Consider the following 24,545-nt stretch of genomic DNA (forward strand, 5'->3'; position numbering starts at 1 on the left):
TAAAATTCTTTGGACCTTCACAATGTTACGAAAACCCCGTAACCAGGTAACTTACCAGCAAAGATAGATGGATCAGCTGAGTCGGATGCTACTATTTTCAAACGTTTTATTCAACAAGGGCACAAACGTATGGTTAATACAAAACATTCAGATCGTCAAAACTCAATCTAAAACACCGGTGTAATAATAATCATTCAAAACACAAGCTCGCTCGTCGTCTAGGGGTAATGTAGATTTTATATCGTTCGCTGGATATCTAAAAGTCTTTTAGATCACGGCAGTTTCACTTAGTTGCCGGTGGAAGTGTCGCGTTGGTGCACTTTTGTTAGAAAGACAGAGAACATGAAGCATTTACCCGACAGGTTTTCCAACCTGTAGGAGGTAGTCGGAAGTCTCGTTGGGGGAATGGACTCTCATCTGTGGCTTCCCCTGTAGCTAGGCCGTCTTCCGCGTTGAAGTCGCCAATCCCAGGCAAGGGAAGGACGCACACGAACCCCACCACCGGCTGTAGCTATTAAAACGCTGTCGCAGGATTTCTAGCGTTTCTCCTTCGTGTGTTTTCCTTGGTGCATCTGGGTGCGTCTGAGGGTCCTCCCCTCAGACACTCCTTTATACTTCTTCACGGGATCGCAGGTGTCAATCAGGTTGCAGGTATTGCGATCTCTCTCTCAACCAGCCCACCCTGCCCGAGGGCCTTTCACGTGGTCTCCATGAGACAATAGTCAAAGTCACTTTTATTCTGCTTCTTGGGAGAACGTGGTCTTCCGCACGTCTCTCTCTCTTGGGTCAGTTGACCCCCCCCCTTAACTAGAGTTCTTGCGATTTTCACAAAGGAGGGGGCCAACGGCATAACAACAACAAGACTGTTAATTTATCCTTTCTCAAAGCACAGTCATAGGTACAAAAGAAAAGATTGCTCAGTTTCTCTCACTTGTGATCGAATGAAGTTCTACTGTCAGGTTACTATCCCATAGAGCAGGGCTTCCCAGCATGTTTTATGTCAATGAGACTCAACATTAACCGAAGTGATCTGTGGACCCCAGGTTTGGAACCCTTGCCGTTGAGAAATAGAAGGATTTAACTTAGAAGCAGGCCTTAGGCCAACAGTGTCTGCACTATCAGCACATTAATTCTTTTTAACCCATTCAGATCTCCCCACATTCCCATAAACTCTGCCCAGTTTTTATTTGCCCATCATCCTTCTGCCTGCTAGTCCACCAATCAGCTTGTGTTCCTTTTACAATGTCCCCATCTCTTGTCATTCTACTGGTCATTCCTCCTCTCCGCTCTCTGTCCTGGTGCAGGATTTCAACCCAAGATGTTGGCAACTCGTCTCCCCACACAAATCAAGTCAAGTCAAGTCACTTTATTGTCATTTTGACCATAACTGCTGGTACAGTACATAGTAAAAAGGAGACAACGTTTTTCAGGACCATGGTGTTACATGACACAGTTCAAAAACTAGACTGAACTATGTAAAAAAACAACAGAGAAAGCTACACTAGACTACTGCATAAAGTGCACAAAAACAGTGCAGGCATTATAATAAATAATAAACAGGACAATAGGGCAAGGTGTCAGTCCAGGCTTCGGGTATTGAGGAGTCTGATAGCTTGGAGGAAGAAACTGTTACGTAGTCTGGTCGTGAGAGCATGAATGCTTCGGACCTTTTCCCAGACGGCAGGAGGGAGAAGAGATTGTATGAGGGGTGCGTGGGGTCCTTCATAATGCTGTTTCCTTTACGGATGCAGCGTGTAGTGCAAACGTCCGTGATGGCGGGAAGAGAGACCCCGATGATCTTCTCAGCTGACCTCACTATCCGCTACAGGGTCTTGCGATCCGAGATGGTGCAATTTCCAAACCAGGCAGTGATGCAGCTGCTCAGGATGCTCTCAATACAACCCCTGTAGAATGTGATGAGGATACTGCTCATCCCACTGAGTTCTTCCAGCAGATTGCTTGATGAGTTACTGATACTGTCTATATTTGATATTGTCTCCATTTTGGATGAACTATCTACATTTTTTTTTACACTGTGGATTTCAGTATTGCTTTTGACAAAATTCAGCATTTGCAATCGTGAGTTAAAAGTAAATGAGATGCAAGAGAAAGTATCACATTGGATCCAGAATATACAGTATATATTGAATTGAATTTATATCAATCATTCTTAAACATCAGCATTTTATGACACCTAGTTACTCATAGGTCTCCAAATGTCTAACGTTAAGTTATGCTCCATAAATAGCATCATTAACACACTCTAGGGGAGAAACCACCTCATGGGAAAAGGTATCCACTTGGAAAAAGAATACAGCAAAGAAACAATGACAGAAAGCATTAAAGAGAACAATGCTTATTGTGGAGAGAAGCCCAAGTCTATCACTATAATTTGTGGATTAAAATGTAAACACTATATCAGAAAGAGAGTGGTGCAGAGATCAATGAGGTGCATTGCCTGTATTCTATTCTTGCATGTTGACAATGATTGATGTTTTTGTTCTATGTTCCAACCATTTGGTAGTTTCAAAGATAATGAGATTCTGTGGCATGACTTACGATCAAGATCAATGTATTACATGGTTATGAATCAGTTCTACTTTATCATGCAGGTTTCTCAGCTGCAGTACGAAGACAAATAATCGAGTTCCATTTATTGCTTTGAGTACTGCACAGATAGTCTTAAGTGAATTGATTTATAACTAAGTTAAAGGATGCTGTAAATTATTACATAAAGGCAAATTTAACACCGAATTTCATTCTTCACAACAATCTTGAGATGATCAGAACTTTTTCTTTCTTTCAGTTGACTGCAAATGTGAAGATAAATGGGCTGGATGCATAATGGATGACACTGGGTAGGAAATTGTCTATACTTGAATTCTTATATTGCCTATACTTGAATTTTTCAGCCAGTAGTGACCATTGTAGTGTAACTCCTGTCAAAAGTCATCACATTTCTACCATGAAAAGTAACAGAAAGACTTAATGTATTTGACGAATTTGGGCATTGGAAACGTTTTGCAGCCAAAGAACTGCTCTTGATATGTAAAGATTGGTATAGAAACTGCAACAACAATCTTAAAAGGTCCCACAAGCAGCAACACCGTAATAACAATATAATCTGTCTTTTCTCATTTTGGGGAGAAAAATATTAGTCAGAAAGAATTCCCATTTTATTTAAAACAGGTCTTTGGGATCCTTGAGAATGTACTCTTTGAGGGAGAAGATGATTTAAAATCTCATGACGACGTGTTGACAATCCTAAATCCTGTGTTGGGAAGAATAGCCTAAACTATGTGCCCAAGATGCTTGAGTGGGACCACAGTCTTATGACTAGGAGGGTCAGCATTGCCCACTAATGCACAGCTGACAGTATGATTTGGTTTCAAATAGATTCAAGTTTTGAAAGTTTCATCTGATTACTTCATTTGCAGCTGTATCACTTGGCTCTGGAATTGGTGGAAGTGAATGAAAGTCTGAATTGTGAAACACCTGGGAATATTTTTGTTAAATAAATATCCTATAGAAATCTGAGTTGTTATTGTTGTCAAAGCATTTGAATTATATTAGAAAAATTATAAAAATCGATGCTTTTACCAATGCTGCTTTCATGTCTGAAAACAATCTGTATGAGACTGATATCCTTAATTCTCTTAATATTTAAAAATCTGCAGGCCTCTGCCCTGAATCTACTCACCAACTAGTCTCCAATAGTCTACTTTGAAACATAAATCTGAAGTTATATTACCCTTTAGGTAAAGAAATTTCTCAAATCAGTCCTGAACGGCCAGCCATTTATTTTGAGGCATTGACTCTTGGTTCTTGACACCCTAGCCTAAGAAAATATCATCGCTACATCTGTCTTTTAAGAGCCTCTGAGATAGGTACATGAGGCTTAGAAAAATAGAGGTCTATGTGCCAGGGAAATTCTAGGCAGTATCTAAAGTAGGCTACATGGTCGGCACAACATTGTGGGCTGAAAGGCCTGTAATATGCTATAGATTTCTATGTTCTGTGTTCTATCTTGAGAAGCTCCATATGAATTCTGTACTGTATGTGTCAACAACATTATGTTTATTCCTCCCAACTTTATGTAGTCCCAGTCTGCTTAGTATTTCTTCACAGGATAATTCTTCCATCCCAGGAATCAAAGTCTTGACAACTCCTGTTCTCAATACTATTTTTTACTTATTTATCTATATCATGTTTTACTTTTTGTATTTGCACAATTTGTTGTCCTTTTCACATCTGTTACATATTTGTTGACTAGTGATGTTTCCCGATCTGTGTTGGGTCCCCAATTCTTTTTACGTTATATGTTACTGATTTGGATGATGGGATTGATGGTTCTGTCGCAAAGTTTGCAGACGATACAAAGGTAGGTGGAGGGGCAGGTAGTTTTGAGGAAGTAGAGAGGCTACAGAAGGACTTGGGCAGATTAGGAGAATAGGCAAAGCAGTGGCAGATGCAGTACAGTGTTGTCAGTGGTCATGAACCTTGGCAGAAGAAATAAAAGGGTTGACTATTTTCTAAATGGAGAGAAACTACAAAAAAACGGAGGCACAAAGGACTTGGGAGTACTTGTGCAGAATTCCCTAAAGGTTAATTTGCAGGTTTGAACCTGTGGTGAGGAAAGCAAATTCAGTGTTAGCATTCATTTCAAGAGGACTAAAATATGAAAGCAAGGATGTAATAATGAGACTTTATAAAGAACTGGTGAGGCCTCACTTGGAGTATTGTCAGCATTTTGGGCCCCTTATCTTAGAAAGGATGTGTTGAAACTAGAGTGGGTTCACAACAATGATTCCAGGTTTGAACGGCTTATCAAATGAAGAGCATTTGATGGCCTGTATTCACTCAAATTCAGAAGAATTAATTGAAACCTATTGAATGGTGAAAGGCCTTAGTGGAGTGGATGTGGAGAGGAAGTTCCCTTGGTGGGAGAATTTAAGACCAGAGGACACAGCCTCAGAATAGAGGAGCATCCTTGTAGAACAGAGATCAGAGGAATTTCTTTAGCCAGAGAGAGGTGAATCTGTTGAATTCATTGCCACAGGCAGCTGTGAAGGCCAAGTCTGTTTAAGGCAGAGGTCGACAGATTCTTGATCAGTCAGTGCTTGAAGGGATATGGGGAGAAGGCTGGAGACTGGGGCTGAGAGGAAAATTGGATCAGTCATGATGAAATAGCAGAGCGGACTCGATGGGGCAAATGGCTTAATTCTGCTCCTATATCTTATATTCTTATTCTATTGTGTTTCTTTGTTTTTATTGTGAATGTCCACAAGAAAATGAATTTCAGGGTAGTATGTGTACTTTGATAATAAATTTACTCTGAATTTTTGAACGCAAGTCTTCATTGCATTCTCTCTATTACACGTATACCCTTCATTAGGTAGGGAGACCAGAGTTGTGAACATTTCCACTGCAGTCTCAGCAGTCCCTATAGAATTTCAGCACAATTTCTGTAGCTTTGAAAATAATCTCTTTGCGGTACTGGTCAGCCTAAAGATTGCTTTAATAATAGGGCCTATTGACAGTAATAATAATAGTGATTTGCATGTAAGGATACCCAAAGCCTGCTGAACACCAACAGCTTTTAGTTTCTTGCTAGCTAAAATATTCAGATTTTATATTTTTTTCTGAAAAGTGATGGCTAAACATATTTCTACACTTAATTCCTATTGCTATTTTCTTTCTCAGTTAGCCTGTCTATATCTAAAGTTTTCTACGGCCTCTTTCAGCTCAGCTGGTTACCAGCTTTATACCATTAGCAAACTTGGATATATTGCACTAGATCCTCACAGGGATTTCATTGATATAGATTGTGAATTGTTGGTGCTCCAGTATCATTTATTTATGTGCCCCTCAGGTTATACCAATGCAAATTTATTTGTTAATTACATTGTTTTATGTCCTTTGACCAATCCTTAATCCACACTAGTACATTGTAATTGGACAAATAGCTCGATTCCTGTTAAGATTCATAGAACTATAGAGCGTGGAAACTGGCCCAACCAATCAATGCCAACCAAAGTGCCTAACTCAGCTAGTTCCCCTTGGCTGTCTTATAAACAAACACAGCCTATCCAGTCTTTTGCATAACTTAAGAAGATATTAATTGACAACAATACGTGGATTTCAAACACTTTGAGCCTTCTAATATTTAATGGATTTTGACAGCCGGATACGGGGAGTACTTATGCAGATTTCTTTATAATTTATATGTCTAACTTAATGATGTGAGGCCATGAAAAATAAGAGCATGGGTAGGCCATATAGCCCTTGAACCTTTCAGTTAGATCTGTGCTTGTCGTTCATTTTCCAGGTGATTCACTTTATGCCCAAAACCCAGTCCTGAATATATTGAATGACTGAGGATCCTCTGCCCTCAAAAGTCAAGAATTCCAAAGATCCTGTGCACAGCAATTCTTTAGTATCACACTCTGACATATTCTACCTGATATTCAAATGCTTTGACTCCTTACTTTTGACTCTTCAGGCGAAGGAAACGCTTGGATTCTATCATTGTTATCCTCTTATAATCTTAACAGAATGTCTGAAAAATGTTTTGCATTTAAAGCAACATAAATGAAATTTGCTTGTTAGATTCGCTTGCAAAACACATTCTTTTCTTGTTGTGTGAGGTAAGCACCAGTAGATGGTGCACCATTCCTGCCCATGTCGCTAAAGTACAGTTGTTACTTTCTATTGAATGCTCCAGCTGATGGAGACTTAAAAGCAAAACTCATTTCCACACGGCCTGTTGTTTGGGCACTAGAGTAACCACCTCCTGAAAAAGACAATCCAAAAAGGAATGTAGTCTAGAAACTGACTGAGCATCCCCAGGAAATAAGAACATCTCCCAACCCTCTGCCTCACACTACGTCAACATACAGCAGTCATCAATTCATAACTCTGTAAGCTACACTGCTGGCCAAGGAGGGCTTTCACTCACATATCCACCAGGGGGACAGTGAAGCCAGGGTTAGAGTTATAGAATCATACAGCACAGAAATGGGCCATTTGACTTGCCAGTCATCTAGCACTCATTCTGTTTTCAAAAGTCTTGCTTAATGGTCTTGGCCCGAAATATCAACCGTAATCTTTTCTATAGGTGCTGTCTGGCCTGCTGAGTTCCTCGAGCATTTTGTGTATGTTACTTGGATTTCCAGCATCTGTAGATTTTCTCTTGTTTGTCAAGAGGTACAACAGTTAACTGGAAAACAGACACCTGCTATCTACCACATCAATGTCTCTCACAAGATTATATTGCTCATTAACTCCAGGGAAAAAAACCCAGCCCATCCAATCTCACCATATACAGTAACTCAAGCCTTCCGATCCAAGCTACATCCTTATGAATCTTTTCTGTACCCCTTCCCGAATAATTATATCTTTCCTGTAAGGCAGAGACCAGAACTGCACACTATAGTCCAAATGCAACCAAACCAACATTATGTACAGCTGTAAATGAATGTGTCAACTCTTGTACTCAGGGTTTCAGCTGATAAAGTGAAGCATGCCATATGCTATCCTCATCAACCAATCTACGTGTTTCCATTTTCCCCAAGATCTCTCTGTTCAAAAATGCCCCAGACCCTTGTTTTTTTTTGTTTCTGTGCCATGTTAATGGAGTAACTCTGTGGTTCTGTGGTGAATGGGATGGGCTCCAAGCTCCACATGGAACTACACAGTTTGGGATTCAGGGTCAGGAGTGGAACCAGGACTCTGGTGCTCTTTCAGCATAACATGTTTCAGTCGGGGATTTGGGAATTTTATAACACGGGTGACAAGGGAAGACAGAATGCAAATGCGGTTTGCCTGCCTTTTCCCCATAAGTTGCACAAGTTAGCAAGTAAATGAAAAGAGTATTAATACAATGGAACAAGTGGAATGCATGACTGAATGGTTCAGTGTTACCATTCCAAAAACTCAAAACAGACCAGTAGAGTTGATATTGTTGGTGAGTGTAGTCAATAGTCAAGTTTATTGTATATTACACAAATGCATGTGTGCAACTATACAGGTTGGATGCTGGACTTCTCTCTGACCCTTGCTGTTGCTCACATAGTTTCAGTGCACTAAAAAGTTAATTGTGCATGCATATTAATTGCCTGCTGTAGACTCTGCCACAAAGTTCACTGCAGCATGTGGACCTTCACCCTCTAGAGAACTGGAACCAGCCCTGTCTAAAGACTACTCATACAACTGATGCCCCATATCCAGGTTCAGTCAATGAGCTATCCTCTGCAGTGTACCAGGAGTCACATTTTATCTGGGTTGTGAGAGACAAAGTCAGTTCCTACTCCTCTGCCACTTCCCACTCTTCCTCTGACTTTGGATATTTCTGAAAGGAGAAATATGCATATTTGATCATTATGGCAGCAGAGAGTGAAGGAAGAGCCTCACTGTCCGGACTTAGGGGCCTATGCCACAGCTGGCCAGCAGAATCCCTCAGTGGGCTCATGGTTTCCAAACATTCTAGCCTTGGTGTATTACTTGTAAGGCAGAGATGGCCAACCTATGGCGCATGCGCCAAAAGTGGTGCATTGGATGTTTAGAAGTGGCGCATTGCACCCCAGTGATAATAATAAAAAAGTAAGCCTACTCATGCAAGAAGTATTAACCAAAAACAGATTTGTAGAAAAAAAATCTGTAGCAGGAATGTCGGTGCGTCACAGGTTTTTGCCAGTCAGATTACAATTGACACTGGTGCGCGACTGAGTTGTGCTTTGTTCGTTCTTTGTGAACATTTGCAGTTTTGTACTTCTTTGAAAATTAAGCCTTGGTTTTACATTCAGTTACCCATCACAGTGCAAAAGAAAATGAGCAAAAGAAAAGCAGAAAGTGATAGTAAGTGTGAATTCAATGAACAGTGGGAAAAAGAGTTCTTATTTATAGCGGGTCCGTCAGGAAAACCGTTGGTGCATTGTTTGTGAAAACACTTTCTCACATAGTAGAAGACATGATCTTAATAGACACTATAAAACACAACATCAGACTGAAATAGAAGGAAAACTGAAGCTAGTGCTTGGGTCTGAGTTACGGAAAGAATATGTGATTAAGAAAAAGGAAGAAATCAAAAGAAGAGAAAATATATCTGTTAAAAGTCTCATTGAGGTAAGTAATGTTTATCTTGTTTTTATATTAAATCAATATATCATGTAAAAATGCTAAATATGTCTATATTAACATATTTTTGCAAGAATTGAATGGGGGTACAAGAGTTGTATGGCGCATCTGAACTCGTGCGTGAAAAAATTGACACATGGAATGTAAAAGGTTGGCCACCCCTGTTGTATAGTAACTGAGTACACCTGTGCCTAGTTATTCGGAGTATTTAAGCTCTGTGAATTGCGCTGTTCTTTGCTCAGTCTTTGAGCAATACTCAAGTTTTCAATAGCAAAGACAGGTTATTTGTTTAAGTAAACGGGTCAGTAGGCCCATTGTTGAACTTAGGCTGTATGGACTGACGTTGGAACAGTTGTCGGTGATTAGGCTCTTTGGGATGTGGATGGATGTGAAATTTACATGGAAGCATGATAACAATTAAATACTTGGGAGATGTAAGGCTGTCCTTAATGTGCTTCGGAGTTTGGATATGATTGAGGGGCTAATAGGGTATCTGTGATTACTTTGTATTATGCATTGATTAGAGCAGTCTTAGATTGTGGCTGTGTTTCATATGGGCCTGCTGCCCTCTCAATTTTGAAATAGCTGGACGTTATTCAAGCCTAGGACTTGCGTATGTGTTGGGGCATTGTTAGGTCTTCTGTTTCTTTTCTGCAGGTGGAAATGGGTCAGGTGCCATTGTATTTGCAAAGATTGCAGATGGCTATGAACTGTTGGGTACACCTCACTCGTCATGAGGATGATCATCTAACTAAAAATATATGGAAAATTTGTTTGGAGCATCAAGATTGCAAGATTTGTAGTTTTGGATGGAAAGGAAATGATCAGACAGAAAACATGCTCTGGCTAATATGATCTATGCTCCTAGTCAGGCTTTATCCATTATTCCTCCCTGGCAATTTCCTTTACCAAGGGCAGATGTGACGCTTTGGGAGAGGCTGTCAGAACATACCCGGGGTGTATCTGAAGAGGTTGTGGTAACAATAATGCATCATCAACATGACGGAATGGTCCCAGTGTTTACAGATAGCTCTGAAGACCCAGTGTCTCATAACAGCAGTGCAGCACTCTACGCCTCTGAATTTCAGGTGTCAATTACAAAAAGCATGTCTAATAAACTTACAGTTTATTTTATTGAAATGGTGGCAATCCTTGCATTGCAGTGGATAGAGAATCTACAGCCTAACTGTGTTATTATCTGATTTAATTCCTTTTCTGTAATATGTGGTCTTAAGGGTGGTGTGTCCATTAGCCATCCAAACATTTTGTTGTAAGTTAGAAAAACATTATTACAGCTTCAATATTTAGGAGTGTACGTCTGCTTTTTATGGATCTCAGCTCATGCAGGGGTAGAAGGAAATGAAGTCGTCGATAGGCTGGCAAAACTATCAGTGAAGGTCAGTGTTATTGATATTGATATTCCACTAAGTAAGGTGGAGGCAATGGTTTTAATTAGGGACCACATTCCCTCAATCTAGCAGAACTGTGGGGCACACAGTTAAAGGAGAGACGTTTATATGGAATTCAGAAAAGATAGATAGATAGATAGATAGATACTTTATTCATCCCCATGGGGAAATTCAACTTTTTTTACAATGTCCCATACACTTGTTGTAGCAAAACTAATAACATACAATACTTAACTCAGTAAAAAAATATGATATGCATCTAAATCACTATCTCAAAAAGCATTAATAATAGCTTTTAAAAAGTTCTTAAGTCCTGGCAGTTGAATTGTAAAGCCTAATGGCATTGGGGAGTATTGACCTCTTCATCCTGTCTGAGGAGCATTGCATCGACAGTAACCTGTCACTGAAACTGCTTCTCTGTCTCTGGATGGTGCTATGTAGAGGATGTTCAGAGTTTTCCATAATTGACCGTAGCCTACTCAGCGCCCTTCGCTCAGCTACCGATGTTAAACTCTCCAGTACTTTGCCCACGACAGAGCCCGCCTTCCTTACCAGCTTATTAAGACATGAGGCGTCCCTCTTCTTAATGCTTCCTCCCCAACACGCCACCACAAAGAAGAGGGCGCTCTCCACAACTGACCTATAGAACATCTTCAGCATCTCACTACAGACATTGAATGACGCCAACCTTCTAAGGAAGTACAGTCGACTCTGTGCCTTCCTGCACAAGGCATCTGTGTTGGCAGTCCAGTCTAGCTTCTCGTCTAACTGTACTCCCAGAAACTTGTAGGTCTTAACCTGCTCCACACATTCTCCATTAATGATCACTGGCTCCATATGAGGCCTAGATCTCCTAAAGTCCACCACCATCTCCTTGGTCTTGGTGATATTGAGACGCAGGTAGTTTGAGTTGCACCATATCACAAAGTCCTGTATCAGTTTCCTATACTCCTCCTCCTGTCCATTCCTGACACACCCCACTATGGCCGTGTCATCAGCGAACTTCTGCACATGGCAGGACTCCGAGTTATATTGGAAGTCTGATGTGTACAGGGTGAACAGGACCGGAGAGAGTACGGTTCCCTGCGGCGCTCCTGTGCTGCTGACCACCGTGTCAGACCTACAGTCTCCCAACCGTACATACTGAGGTCTATCTGTCAAGTAGTCCACTATCCAATCCACCATGTGAGAGTCTACTCCCATCTCCGTTAGTTTGTGCCTTAAGATCTTGGGCTGGATGGTGTTAAAGGCACTAGAGAAGTCAAGGAATGTAATCCTCACAGCACAACTGGCCCCATCTAGGTGAGAGAGTGATTTGTGCAGCAAATACATGATAGCATCCTCCACTCCCACCTTCTCCTTATACGTAAACTGAAGAGGATCCTGGGTGTGCCTGGTTTGTGGCCTCAGATTCTGTATTATCAGCCGCTCCATGGTCTTCATCACGTGCGACGTCAAGGCAACAGGTCTGAAGTCATTCAACTCCTTTGGTTGTGGTTTCTTCGGTACCGACTACTTCACTTTGAAGGAGAGAAGGGCCCAGAAGGGAGGAAGTTATAATTACTCTGCTGAGACTTGGCCATACTGGTTTAAATGCCACATTGTTTAGACTTGTTAATGGTGAATGTGGACAGTGTCAACTTCAGAGACAGTCTCACATTTATTGTTGGAATGTCGGGCATATGAGTGGGAGAGGAAGCTGACTCGGGAAAGCAGTATTGTCACTTTGGATAGTTTGGTGGCATATGAGCAAGAAGAACAAAAGAAACACAAGTCTTGATACTTATTGGACTGTTTAATACAATTTAAGTCAATAGCATTGGGTGTTTATTTAATTATTTAGTTGTTATTATCATTATTAGTAGTAGTATTTCATCTTGAGCTGGTGGTGGTAGGTGTCAGGATCGCTCTCCTGAATCCTCCTCACACTCCAGCTCAGTAGGTGGCAGTAATGCACCTTTTTAATTGGTCTGCTGACCACCAAGACAAAGCAATTAAAGAAGAGCCAACATTTGATGTGTGCCTATGTTGTAATCCAGTGCTGTATTCCTTTCAAGTATTTCTTGCCCTTGCTTTGCTAGTTTTGTATTTTGGACCAGTTTTATTTTAGAACTTTGGATTCAGTCTGTTGCGTTTTTTGGAATCGCTTGCTTGTTCCTTTTTGGCTTCTGTTTTTGTAATATTGACAAAAAGCCTGGCATTCTGATTTGGATTGTTGCCTTTGTTTTGGAACTGTGCTACAAAGACAAAGTATCCAGCAAAGTATCTGTCTGAATTTTCATTCTGGCCTCCTGTATGATCTCTGCATCTGGGTTCATTTCTCACACATTTCCTTGGGTACAGTGGTAGAGTTCTGGACTGCCATGCCAAAGTGCAAAGTTCAAGCCCAGACACAGCTGACCCTCACCTCCTGCAGGTTTTAAAATGAAACGGAGTTGTGATGTGAGGCAGAGGATTTTCTGTCAAGATAATGTCCTCCTCTACGGTTGCTTCGTCAACATTCTCCTACCCTCAGGCAGGAGGTATGGGAGCCTTAGGTCCCACACTACAGGTTCATGAACACTAATCACACTGTAGACATCAGGCTCCTGAATTAGCATGGATAACTTCAGTCACCTCAGCAAGGAACTGATTCCACAACCTACAGACTCACTTTCAAGGCTCTGCAACTCATATTCTTGGTATTATTTATTTACTTGCAGAATTTGTCTTCTTTTGCACGTTGGTTGGTTGTCAGTCTTTCTTTATGTATAGATTTTCATTAACTCTATTGTATACATTTTCCTGTAAATGCCTGCAAGAGGATGAATCTGAAGGTAATATTTGGTAACATTAGAAAGCTTTTGACAAGAACAGGCCATTCAGCCCAACAAAGCTTGCTAAATTCCTATTCACATAGTGTGTTGAAATAACTATCAAATTTAGATTTATATGTTTCTCAGGTACTTCTCTCAACTACACAACTAGGTAGTTTGTTCCATGTGTCCACAACTCACTGTTAAAGAAATGCTTCCTGATGTTACTGCAAAATCTCCCTTTAACCAGTGTCCATCTATGGCCCCATATCCTTGTTGATGGATTAATTTTGAAGTAGTAATTGGTATCCACTTTACTTCTATCCTTAATGATTTTGAACGCTTCTATCATGTCCCCTCTCATTCTAAGTCTACTTAGGTAAAAGATTTAATTCTTTCAATCTTTCTTCATACCTGGGATGAGACTAGTCACCCTTCTCTGGACTCTCTTCAGTGCCTTCACATCCCTCACATGATATGGAGACCAAAATTGTACACAGTATTCAATGTGTGACCTCACAAGTGCATTATACAATTTAAAGACAATGCCTCATGACTTGAACTCCACTGAGAGAATTATTTAGCGCAAGGTTCTATTAGTGTTCCTAATCGCTTCTGTGCATTGTCTAGATGTTGGTAGTGATCAGTCTACCAGGACATCCAAATCCTTCTCATCAAGTGCACTTTCTAACTCAAGACCCCCCCATTATATATTTATATCTAATATTTCTACTTCCTATATATAATACTTTACACTAAATTTCATCTGCCATTTATCTGTTCACGCCTGGATTTTCTTTAGATCTAACTGTATTGATTTTGCTGCCTGAATGTTATCAGCCCTTTCCCACTAATTTTGTGTCATCAGCAAACTTTACTAGTTTATTTGTTATGCGACTATCCATATCATCAATCTAAATAAGAAGTAACAGCGGCCCCAAAGTTGATCCTTGTGGATCCCACTTTTAACATCTTCTTGATGTGAAACTTATCCTCTCACCATAACTCATTGTTTTCTATTTTTGAGCCAATTCAGCACCCATTTGCACACCTTATCTTGAATCCCTACCTCCTGTAATTGGATTATGTACTTTGATAATAAATTTACTTTGACTTTGAATATTGGCCATGTAATGGCCATTCTGTTTATGTAGAGCACCAGTTGTTCACAGATGACACAGCCATGCCTGTCCCAGCCCATTAGATACTAGTAGCTCTGATTATGCCCCATCTATTTCTGCAAGAGTGGGGAGTGCAGGCGTTTAATAATTTTGGGTGATATTACTGTTAAGGTTAAACAGCAGGAAGTATATGGAAGGGGCGAGATGTACGGATGCATCAACTTACTGTATGAGGGTATGAAAGTTGTTGGTTGGTGAGCAGTTGGAGAGGGGGTGAAGTGGAACAAAGATCTGAGGCAAGTGGATATGGCAGCTGAAGGTGGGTTCAGAAATCTTGACCATGTATGAGGCCATGAAACTATTTGTGAGATGGCACCCAGACCCTCAGGCTTGACCGCCTTGCTTACTTCCTCCTTAACCCTTCACACCTTTTGGAAATGCACATTCATATAGCCAACAGGAAAATATGCACACTATAGTCATCTTGTTGCAGTGAGAGAGATTAGGGACTTATTTCGGGACAGTATTGTCCAACCCTTCAGGATCATTCTTACATAATTTCTTCCTACATCACATCCTAACCATGGAATAAAAAGAGAAGGAGGTGTGTTCAGAACACATAAAGAACAGAAGACTACTAATCTCCATGACTACCTCCACTGATATACCTATGCACCAAAAAAATAGCATGCTCGACTCTCTGTGTAGATGAAAGTGCCTGAGCTCATAGACGAGTGCTTGAGTTACCCTATTCTTCAGCAGCTTTGTGAACATGAGCTCTTTGCAAGGGCCTAATACTCTGTCATTATTATTATTCTGTGTATTACTTTAATTACCATGATAGGGCATCCTTTGATCTGTCGAAATGAAGTGAAGCCAAATTTAGAAAGTGAACAGCAAAGAGTTACATGCACTTGGAGAAATGAAAATTTCACATACCCTTTCTGAAATATAAGAGGCAGCATGCCTGCCAATCACCCTTTTGCAGGCAGATGCCCCTAATTTGAGTAGTGGGGATTGGTAACTTTAACATTTGTCTCACGTGGCTTATACACGGGGCCTTGGCCATACAGGGTGCCACTGCACCCTACAATGTTACTGGATATAGTGTAAGTGACACAATGCATGATGGCAATATTCATACAAGGCACAACTAAAGATTTAGCTCTACCATGGAGTTAATGGAGCATGTCCTGTACTCTGAATTTTTGAACTTTAGAAGTAGTAATTAATCCTTCTGAGCTACATTGCAGTGCACAGTTACTCTGGGCTGTGTTTGCAAGCCACATCAGAATTCTGTCTTGGGCAACACTTTGCTAATTAGACTGCATAAATAAGATATAAAGTTCAAAGTAAATGGATGATCAAAGTACATATGCCAGCATATACCTGTACAACCCTGAGATTGATTTTCTTGTAGGCAATCACAGTAAATACATGAAAGACAATAGAATCAAAGAAAGACTGCAGTCAGTAGGACAGACAAGCAACCAATGTGCAAAATCAATAAACTCTGCAAATAAAAAAAGAAAGAAAGAAAAATAAATAAATAAACAGTAAGTATTGAGAACATGAAATGGAGTCTTGGGAACAGTTAAGTGATGGGGCAAGTGAAGTTATCCTGTCTGGTTCAAGGTCCTGATGGTTGAGGGATAATAATTGTTCCTGAATCTGCTGGTGTGGGTCCTGAGACTCCTGATGGTGTGTATTATATGCTGTTAGGCACTGTGCATCTTCAGGGTCCATTGAGCATTAATGCTTCAGAAACATGGAAGTCCAGGAACAAAAATTGAGAACTTCGTGCAACTCATAATAAATTCAAATTTTCAATTGTGATGAATTATTTTCATTGAAAGTTGATTGCATAATTGATGAAATCAGGGCACAACATAACACAACCGCCTTGCTGCATTCACATCAGGAGTGTGCTCCAGGTGAATTGACAAAGGAGCCTAACGTTTTCTACAGGGTTCGTGCAGGGAAATGGGCTGGTCAAAGCAATGCAGAGATTAGAGTCATATCCAATCATCATTTACTTGTTGCTTTGGGAGTGCTTCACTTCAGCACAACATAGAATATGAGGTTGCATAGTCCTGAAATGGATTGTATGTTTGGCAATTGTTAGTGTGATTATGTTGTTTTTATGAGAACATGGCACTCCAATCAATTTGCAACAACAAAAAATGTTAACGAAGTACATTTGAATATGAAAAATTCCTGAAATGCGAATTCATGTGTCACAATTTTATTTGTGTAATAATCATTTATGAATTAAGCAGGGCTGATTTTCTAATTTGCTTAATCAGTAATTGTAATTGAGAATTTTTTTGGCATATAATTAACATATGAACAAAATTGTTTAATATGGCATTACCTAGTTTTTAAAAATCCTTTCATTTTACTTGTAAATGGAATTATGCAATGAATTCATTAACATCCTATTCATAATCACACAATTTATCCGCTCCAGAATTTCAAGATAAAAATTGAATTATCACATGCTAAATCACAAAGAGAGCCTGTTTGACCCAAGAATTCAGGACAGAATTCAACCTACATATCAGCCACCTTGTCTAGACGCCCACCCCCCCCCCCCCCTTGATCTACTCATAATATCAGTTATCCAGTATAATTTTCTAGGTTTGAAGGCCTGTGCTACAGAAGTCTCTTTCAACAGAGAAGTTTATGATTTAACCAATATTGCTTGTCACTGTTTGAAAAGGCAATTGAATCATTAGTCATATTTTACTCTATCAGGATCCTTTAATGTATTTGGATATTTAGTAATTTATAGAATGTGGCCAGCACTTACTGTCCATCTGTTGTAACATGTGAGACTGTGGTAAGGAACCATCTTCTTGAATTGCTGCAGTTTTTCTGACGTAGGTACTCCCATGGTATTGTTCAGTGACAAGTTGAAGGGTCTTTGATGTGTTTCCATATTAGGATGAAGTACAACTTGGAGGGAAGGCTGTTGTCCTTGTTGTCATGGGCTTTTAGAGTTACTGAGACAAAAAAATGCAGTGTTTTTTTGTAAATAGAACACATTGTAACTATGGTGCAACATCAGTGGAGGAAGTGAATATTTAGGGTCAAGAAGCAGGCAAGCAGATCGCTTTAGCCTGCATAGTTTCTTGATGTTATTGGATGTATGTTCAGTCATTTTTGGACCTGACTATTTCCAGTGAAGCAACACATACAACAGTGAAAGTGAAAGTCCCACACTTCAATTATTCTTCCCAGATTATATTGCATTCAAGGTTGAAAAAAAGAGAACCTAGTTTCAAATTACTAAATATAATTGGCATAACTATTTAAGATGTTCATAGAACCAGAGTTATGGAGACCATCGAGATCCCATTTACACCAATCCTGTAATAATCCCATTTTTTTCATTCTCCCCATATTCCTACGAACTTCCTGTAAGTTCAATCACTCACCTGAACACTGGATCAAGTCAATCTACCAGCTAGTGCACTCTTGGAAGCTGGACAAAACCAGATGTTACAAAAGAAACCCATGCAGTCACAAGCGCAAAACATTAAACTCATTCAAAGGAAGGCACAGAAGTCCAAAATGCGGGTGTAATTTCATCTCTATTTTAAGCAAGGTGCATATGATGATGTATGCAACTAATGTATTTATACATATAAACTACAATGAATTATTTAAACAAACAAGAATGCTTAATCAAGCAACATATATACAAGATTACTCAAATATTATTGAAACACTAAATGTACAATACTCCTCCCTGCTTAGCTACAAACTTCAACTCAAAAGAGAATGCATCTCAACAAGATACACAGTATATAATACAATTATTATTTACAGACATCCACAGCATAGCAAGTTTTAAATTGTCCCATTCAGGCTTAATAATTGCTGTGGAGGCTTTCTTACTCTTGTGGGATAACATCCTTCCTGACAAGGGGGATTACTCTCCTTGACAAATGAGACTTGTGGCTGTGAAACAGTTTCAGGTTCTGAGACTTCCTCTGTGCTGATAGTAGGAGTTGACTCTGACACTGCAGGAAGTGGTTCTGATAGCGGTAGTGAACTTTTCATTCTACCAATTGAATCTGCTTTCCCCAACTGATCCATATGTCATCTTCAGTTGATATCAGACACCATCTCCACTTTTTAGGAGACTCACTTTCATTCTAAATGCTATTTGTTTACTTTTATTGTTTGCATGATTTGTTTTCTTTCTCACTCTGCTCATTGGGTGTATCCTGGTCTTTTTTTTAATGGGATCTTTTGGGCTTCTTTGTTTTGTGGCTGCCTGTAAGGAGACGCATCTCAAGGTTGTACAATGTATACAAACTTTGATAATAAATGTACTTTGAACTTTAAGAATGTAATATAAACTCCACAGACAGCATCCAGGATCAGGTCCGGAACTAAGACTCTGGTGTTGTTTCAGCATAATGTGTTCTGATGTTTTGGAATTTTATAACAAGAGTGACAATAGGGAAGACAAAATGCAGAGACAGTTTGCCTACTTCTTTCCCATTACTTAAAAGTTATGAAAATACACAGTTAAATAAAAATCTTAATGAGATGAAACAAGTGGAAAGTAGTTTTGAATGGTTTAGTGCTGTCATTCCAAGTAATTTAGACTTCAGACAATCCCTAGAGGGTTGACATTGGGGGTAAGTGGAGTCAGTAGTCAATAATCAATTTTATTGTATATGCACCAGTGCATTGAAAAACTTCTTGGCAATAGCATCACAGGCATATAGCATCATATAAGCAGCATTCAAAGAAGAACATAATTTAAGCATAATTTATTCCTAATTTTTACAAGAAAGTACACAATTAGAACAGAAGAAACATAAAGTGCTCTTCTGACTAAAGATTCTCAACCCCCACAGTGAGTCAATTAACATAAGAACAAATTTAAATTTTCCAAATCTTCAGGTATCTAATGGCCTAGATACATTTGGAACCATTGGCACCCAAGGGAATTCATTATTCTCTTTTAACTTGATTTAAATTGAATAAATGGGACTTAATTGTGTTTGTAATGGAGTAGAACCTGGGCACTGCTTAAGAAGCTTATTGGTCCCACTGATGATCAAAACAAAGCACTTACGGGCTTTGCATTTTATTTGCCACTTTCAGCTGGTGCTTTTGCATTTATTCAATAAATGCAAAGACTTATTTTGTTAGTTATAATTGCACATATTGTAACTCTGCCAGTGGATCTGCAGAGTATAGTGAATCATAAAATCAGGCAAACCTAAATGCATGCCTAGAAAAAACTTCGTATGTTGCCTTCCTTTATCTCCTGGTCATTGAGATGGGAAATGCTCCATAACCTTTTCCAAATTGAGACATGTTAGCTTTATTAAACTTGCTGAATATTTAATTCCTTAAACACATTCTTGTTAAATATAAGGCAGCAGCATCTGTTACAATTGTACAAGGTTGTGCCAAGGGTACAGTTTTGGACACTACACTGCAGAAGGGACATGGTAGCAAGAGAGAAAGTGCAGAAGAGATTCACCAGAATGTTGCCTAGAATTGAGGGCTGCAGTTAAAGGAGAGATAGGATAGGATAGGTTGGTTCTCACTGAAATGCAGCAGACTGACAGGTAACCATAAAGAGGTTTGCCAATTTATGAGGGGTGTAGATACAAGGGATAGTTAGAATTTTTTCCCCAGGGCACTCACTGGCAAACAGAGATAATAATGACAGTTGAACTGATTCCACTTGTGTTCAGGACACCCCAAAAGAAATAGGGACATTAGGAATTTTTTCCTTTTAAAAAGATCTTCAGGGTGTGTTGGATCCGATGGTTTAATTGTCAGTTTTAATTATCTGCTTGTATTTTAAGTCATTCTTATAAGCATGCAACGGTTTAATGTGTTTCCTAGTGGTCGCAGTATGTATATGCAGTTGTTCAATGTGCCTCCTAGACACATGTTGATGTGTCTCCTAGTTATGTTGATATAATTCTGGGAAGTTCTTGAAGGTTTGAATCAGACCTTTAAGACCATGAGAACCAGAAGCAGAGTTAGACCATTCAGCCCCTCAAGTCCTTTCTCCCATTTCATCATGGCGAACCCTGACCCCATACACCTGCCCTCTCACCATAGCTCTGGATGCCCCTACCAATCAGGAATCTATAAACTTCCACTTTGAATGTATGCATGGAAATAGCCTCCACTGCAGTCTGTGGCAGAGCATTTCACAGATTCACTACCCTTTGGCTAAAACATTTCCTCCTTACCTCTTCACATCCACCTTATCTAGTTCTTTCAACATGTGATAGGTTTCAATGAGATCCCCATGCATTCTTCTAAATTCCAGTGATTACAGGCCCAAAACCCTCCTGTATGTTAACCCCTTCATTCCCGGACTCATCACCATGAACCTCTTCCAGACTGTCTCCAATGACAACATATCCTTTCTGAGATATGGGGCCCAGAACTGTTGACAATACTCCAAGTGCAGCCTGACTAGTGTCTTATGAAGGCTCAATATTAACTCTTTGCTTTTATATTCTATTCCCCTTGAAGTAAATGCCAACATTGCATTTGCCTTCTTTACCACAGACTCAACCTGTAAATTAACCTTCTGGGAGTCTTGTATGAGGACTCTTAAGTCCCTCTACACCTCTGATGCTTGAACCTTCTCCCCATTTAGATAATAGTCCGCACTATTGTTCCTTTTACCAAAATGCATTATCATACATTTCCCAACACTGTATTCCATCTGCCACTTTTTTGCCTATTCTTTCAATTTTTCTAAATCCTGCTGCAATCACATTGCTTCCTCAACACTACCTACCCCTCCACCTATCTTTGTATCATCTGGAAACTTTGCCACAAAGCCATCAATTCCATTATCCAAATCTTTGATAAACAATGTGAAAAGTAGTAGTCCCAATACTGACCCCTGTGTAACACCACTAGTCACTGGCAGCCAACCAGAAAAGGCCCCCTTATTCCCACTCACTGCTTCCTGTCTGTCAGCCATTCCTTTATCCATGCCAGTATATTTCCTGTAACACCATAGGATTTTATCTTGTTAAGCAGCCTCATGTGAGATGCCTTATCAAATGACTTCAGAAAATCCAAGTAAATGACATCTAATGCCTCTCCTTTATTCACCCTGCTTGTTACTTCCTCAAAGAACTCTTAACAGATTTGTCAGGCAAGATTTCCCTACACAGAAACCATGCTAACTTTGATTTATTTTATCATTAGTCTCCAAGTACCCTAACAAATTGTCCTTAATAATAGACTCCAACACTTACCCAACCACTAATGTTAGGCTAACCTGCCTACAATTTCCTTTCTTTTGCCTTCCTTCCTCCTTAAAGAGTGGAGTGACATTTTCAATTTTCCAGTCCTTCAGGACCATGCCAGGATCAAATGATTCTTGAAAGATCATGATCAATGCATCTGTTACCTCTTCAGCAACCTCTGTCAAGACTCTGGGATGTAGTCCATCTGGTCCACCTTAAGACCTTTGAGTTGGCTTAGCACTTTTCCCTTTGTAATAGCAATAGCACTCACTCCTGCTCCCTGACACTCACAGACCCCTGGCTACTGTCTTCCACAGTAAAGACTGAAGCAATGTACTTACTAAGTTCATCTGTCATTTCTTTGCCCCCATTGCTACCTCACCAACATCATTTTCCAGGATCCAATATCAACTTATCAACTCTTATCTCCCTTTTATTACTTATATAACCGAAAAAAACTTTTAGCATTTTGTTTTATATCACCATCTATTTGCCCTAATATTTCATCGTTTCCCTTCTTATAGTTTTTTTAGTTGCCTCTTGGAGTTTAAAAGCTTCCCATCATCCAACTTCGCACTCACTTTTGCTATTTTATGTGCCCTTTCCTTGGCTTTTATACAGTTATTAATTTCCCTTGTCAGCCACAGTTGCCTACCTCGGCCATTTGAGAATAACTTCTTCTGTGGGACATATCTATCCTGCGCCTTGTGAACTATTCCCAGAAATTTCAGCCACCTCTGTTCTGCCGTCATCCCCACCAGTATTCCCCTCCAATCCACCTAGGCAAGCTCCTCTCTCATGTCTCTGTAATTCCCTTTATTCCATTTCAATAATAATACATGTGACTTATGCTTCTCCCTCTCAAATTGCAGTATGATTTCAGTCATATTATGATCACTGCCTCCTAAGGGTTCCTTTACATTAAGCTGACTAATAAAATCTGGGTTATTACACAACACCCAATCTAAGATAGCCTTTCCCCGACTAGGCTCGAGCGTGACCTGCTCTGAAAAGCCATCTCATAGGCATTCAACATATTGCCTCTCTTAGGATCCAATACCAACCTGATTTTCTTAATCCCCTTGCATATTGAGCCTCTCCCATTACAATTGTGGCATTACCCTTATTGCAAGCCCTTTCCAGCTCCTTTTGCAATCTCAACCCCACATCTTGGCTACTATTTGGAGGCCTATATTTGATTCCCATAATGGATTTTTACCTTTGCAGTTTCTTAACCCTATCTACAAAGATTCAATATTCTCTGACCCTATGTCACCTAAAGATGGAATTCTATCTCTTATCAATAGAGCCACACCACAACCTAGGTCATCCTGCCTGTTCTTTCGATCCAAAGTACATCCTTTGATGTTAAACTTGAAATTCCCAACCAGATTTCTCACTGGTTGACTGTTATCTATGAATTTGAATGGAATTTTGCCTATCTTTATAATATAAAAAAGCTGACCACAAGGCCAAGGCTCATCTTTGTTTGTAGATCTTTTGACTCTCCATCCCTTTAACTAATAGACCTCTCTCACAGTCTGTTTTCAACTCTCTATTTATTTTATTAACACTTAATAAAATGGTCATGAAGCAATAAATTTTGTGCCTCTTCCCTGACTTCTGAAAGAACCTTGGATGAAAATATCAGAATCCAACAATTGGCATAGTTGGCAGGATATTGTGAACTTTAAGTACTTGAAACAATCACAGACAAAGTGGAATTTTTTCAGCACCAGAACAAAGGGGGTACAAACTTACTTTGTTTAAGTTTGAGAGGAAAACTAGTTCTGATTTCAATATGATCAGATGGAAATTAGGATTGAGGACCACTACATTACTATCAAAATAAAGAGATCTGTAAAAGTATCAGTTTCATTTGCAGGACAATCTATTTTGGTTGCACAGCAATCTATTTTGGTTAGATGGCAATCAATTTGCTACTTAGTAAAATACACATTGCACAAACCAACATTTGCATCCAGTAATTGAGTTACAGGATGACCCATTGGTCAAGGGATAATATTTTGGTCACAGGACAACCCACAGTTGCAATCTATGTACTTTTTATTACTTTGAAAATGGTCTCAAAATATTACAAATTACTGGATGCAGATGAAATATAACAATGAGATAAGTTTTTTAAGATTTGGAAAATTGTTGAGGGAAAGGGAAAAACCTGGAATGGCACTTACTGATTAAGAGATAAGACTGTGTGGTCGGTTTAATTGAATGTGCGAGGAAATGAAAGAGTTAATGGGGCAAATAAAGACTTTTATAAAGAACTACAAAACGGCATGATAGAGATAGTAAAAAGTCTAAAGAGCATTATCTTTGCATTAACCAAATGAGCAAAAGAACAACAAAGCAATTTAATCAAAGTGCATGTACGAAGCTCAGAGGCAAACTAAAACAAGGAGAAACTGTATAGGATCTTCAAAGGGCTAGTCCTGTTAGTGATGCTGCTTCTGGTGCTCCACCCTGGGAAATACCGCCTACATCAAATGGTCCCCCAAGTCAGCAACACCTTTAAACTCTGAAGAATTACAGCCTACATCAGACATTCTCCCAATACAACACCTCTATCTGAACTCTGAAGAATTACAGGATGGACATGACATTGATAGCAGCCCCTAGCAACTCAAGTGAGGATGACAGGCTTGAAACAATAAGACTGAAAGTTATGTCACAGCTTGCTCCAATAAAGAAAGGGGAGTAAAGACACATAGGCTGATGATGAAGCCATTACTAATCAATGTATTGACAAACTAATGGCAGATCCATCAATTATTGTTCAACCACTCAACATTCTGCTGAAAGCAGTAA

The 24,545-nt window shown here is 39.6% G+C and overlaps 1 protein-coding gene across 9 annotated transcripts in view; it reads left to right on the forward strand.

Moving 5' to 3' along the window:
* adam22 (ADAM metallopeptidase domain 22) overlaps positions 1 to 24,545 on the forward strand; it is a 309,560-nt gene that overhangs the window by 198,083 nt on the left and 86,932 nt on the right. For all 9 annotated transcript variants that reach the window (XM_073054560.1, XM_073054561.1, XM_073054562.1 and 6 more), the window contains one exon: positions 2,807 to 2,858. In XM_073054560.1, coding sequence (XP_072910661.1) covers positions 2,807 to 2,858 — 52 coding nt within the window. The remainder of the gene's footprint in view (positions 1 to 2,806; positions 2,859 to 24,545) is intronic.

This window comes from Hemitrygon akajei, chromosome 8 (assembly GCF_048418815.1).
Source record: "Hemitrygon akajei chromosome 8, sHemAka1.3, whole genome shotgun sequence".
NCBI classification, from domain to species: domain Eukaryota; kingdom Metazoa; phylum Chordata; class Chondrichthyes; order Myliobatiformes; family Dasyatidae; genus Hemitrygon; species Hemitrygon akajei.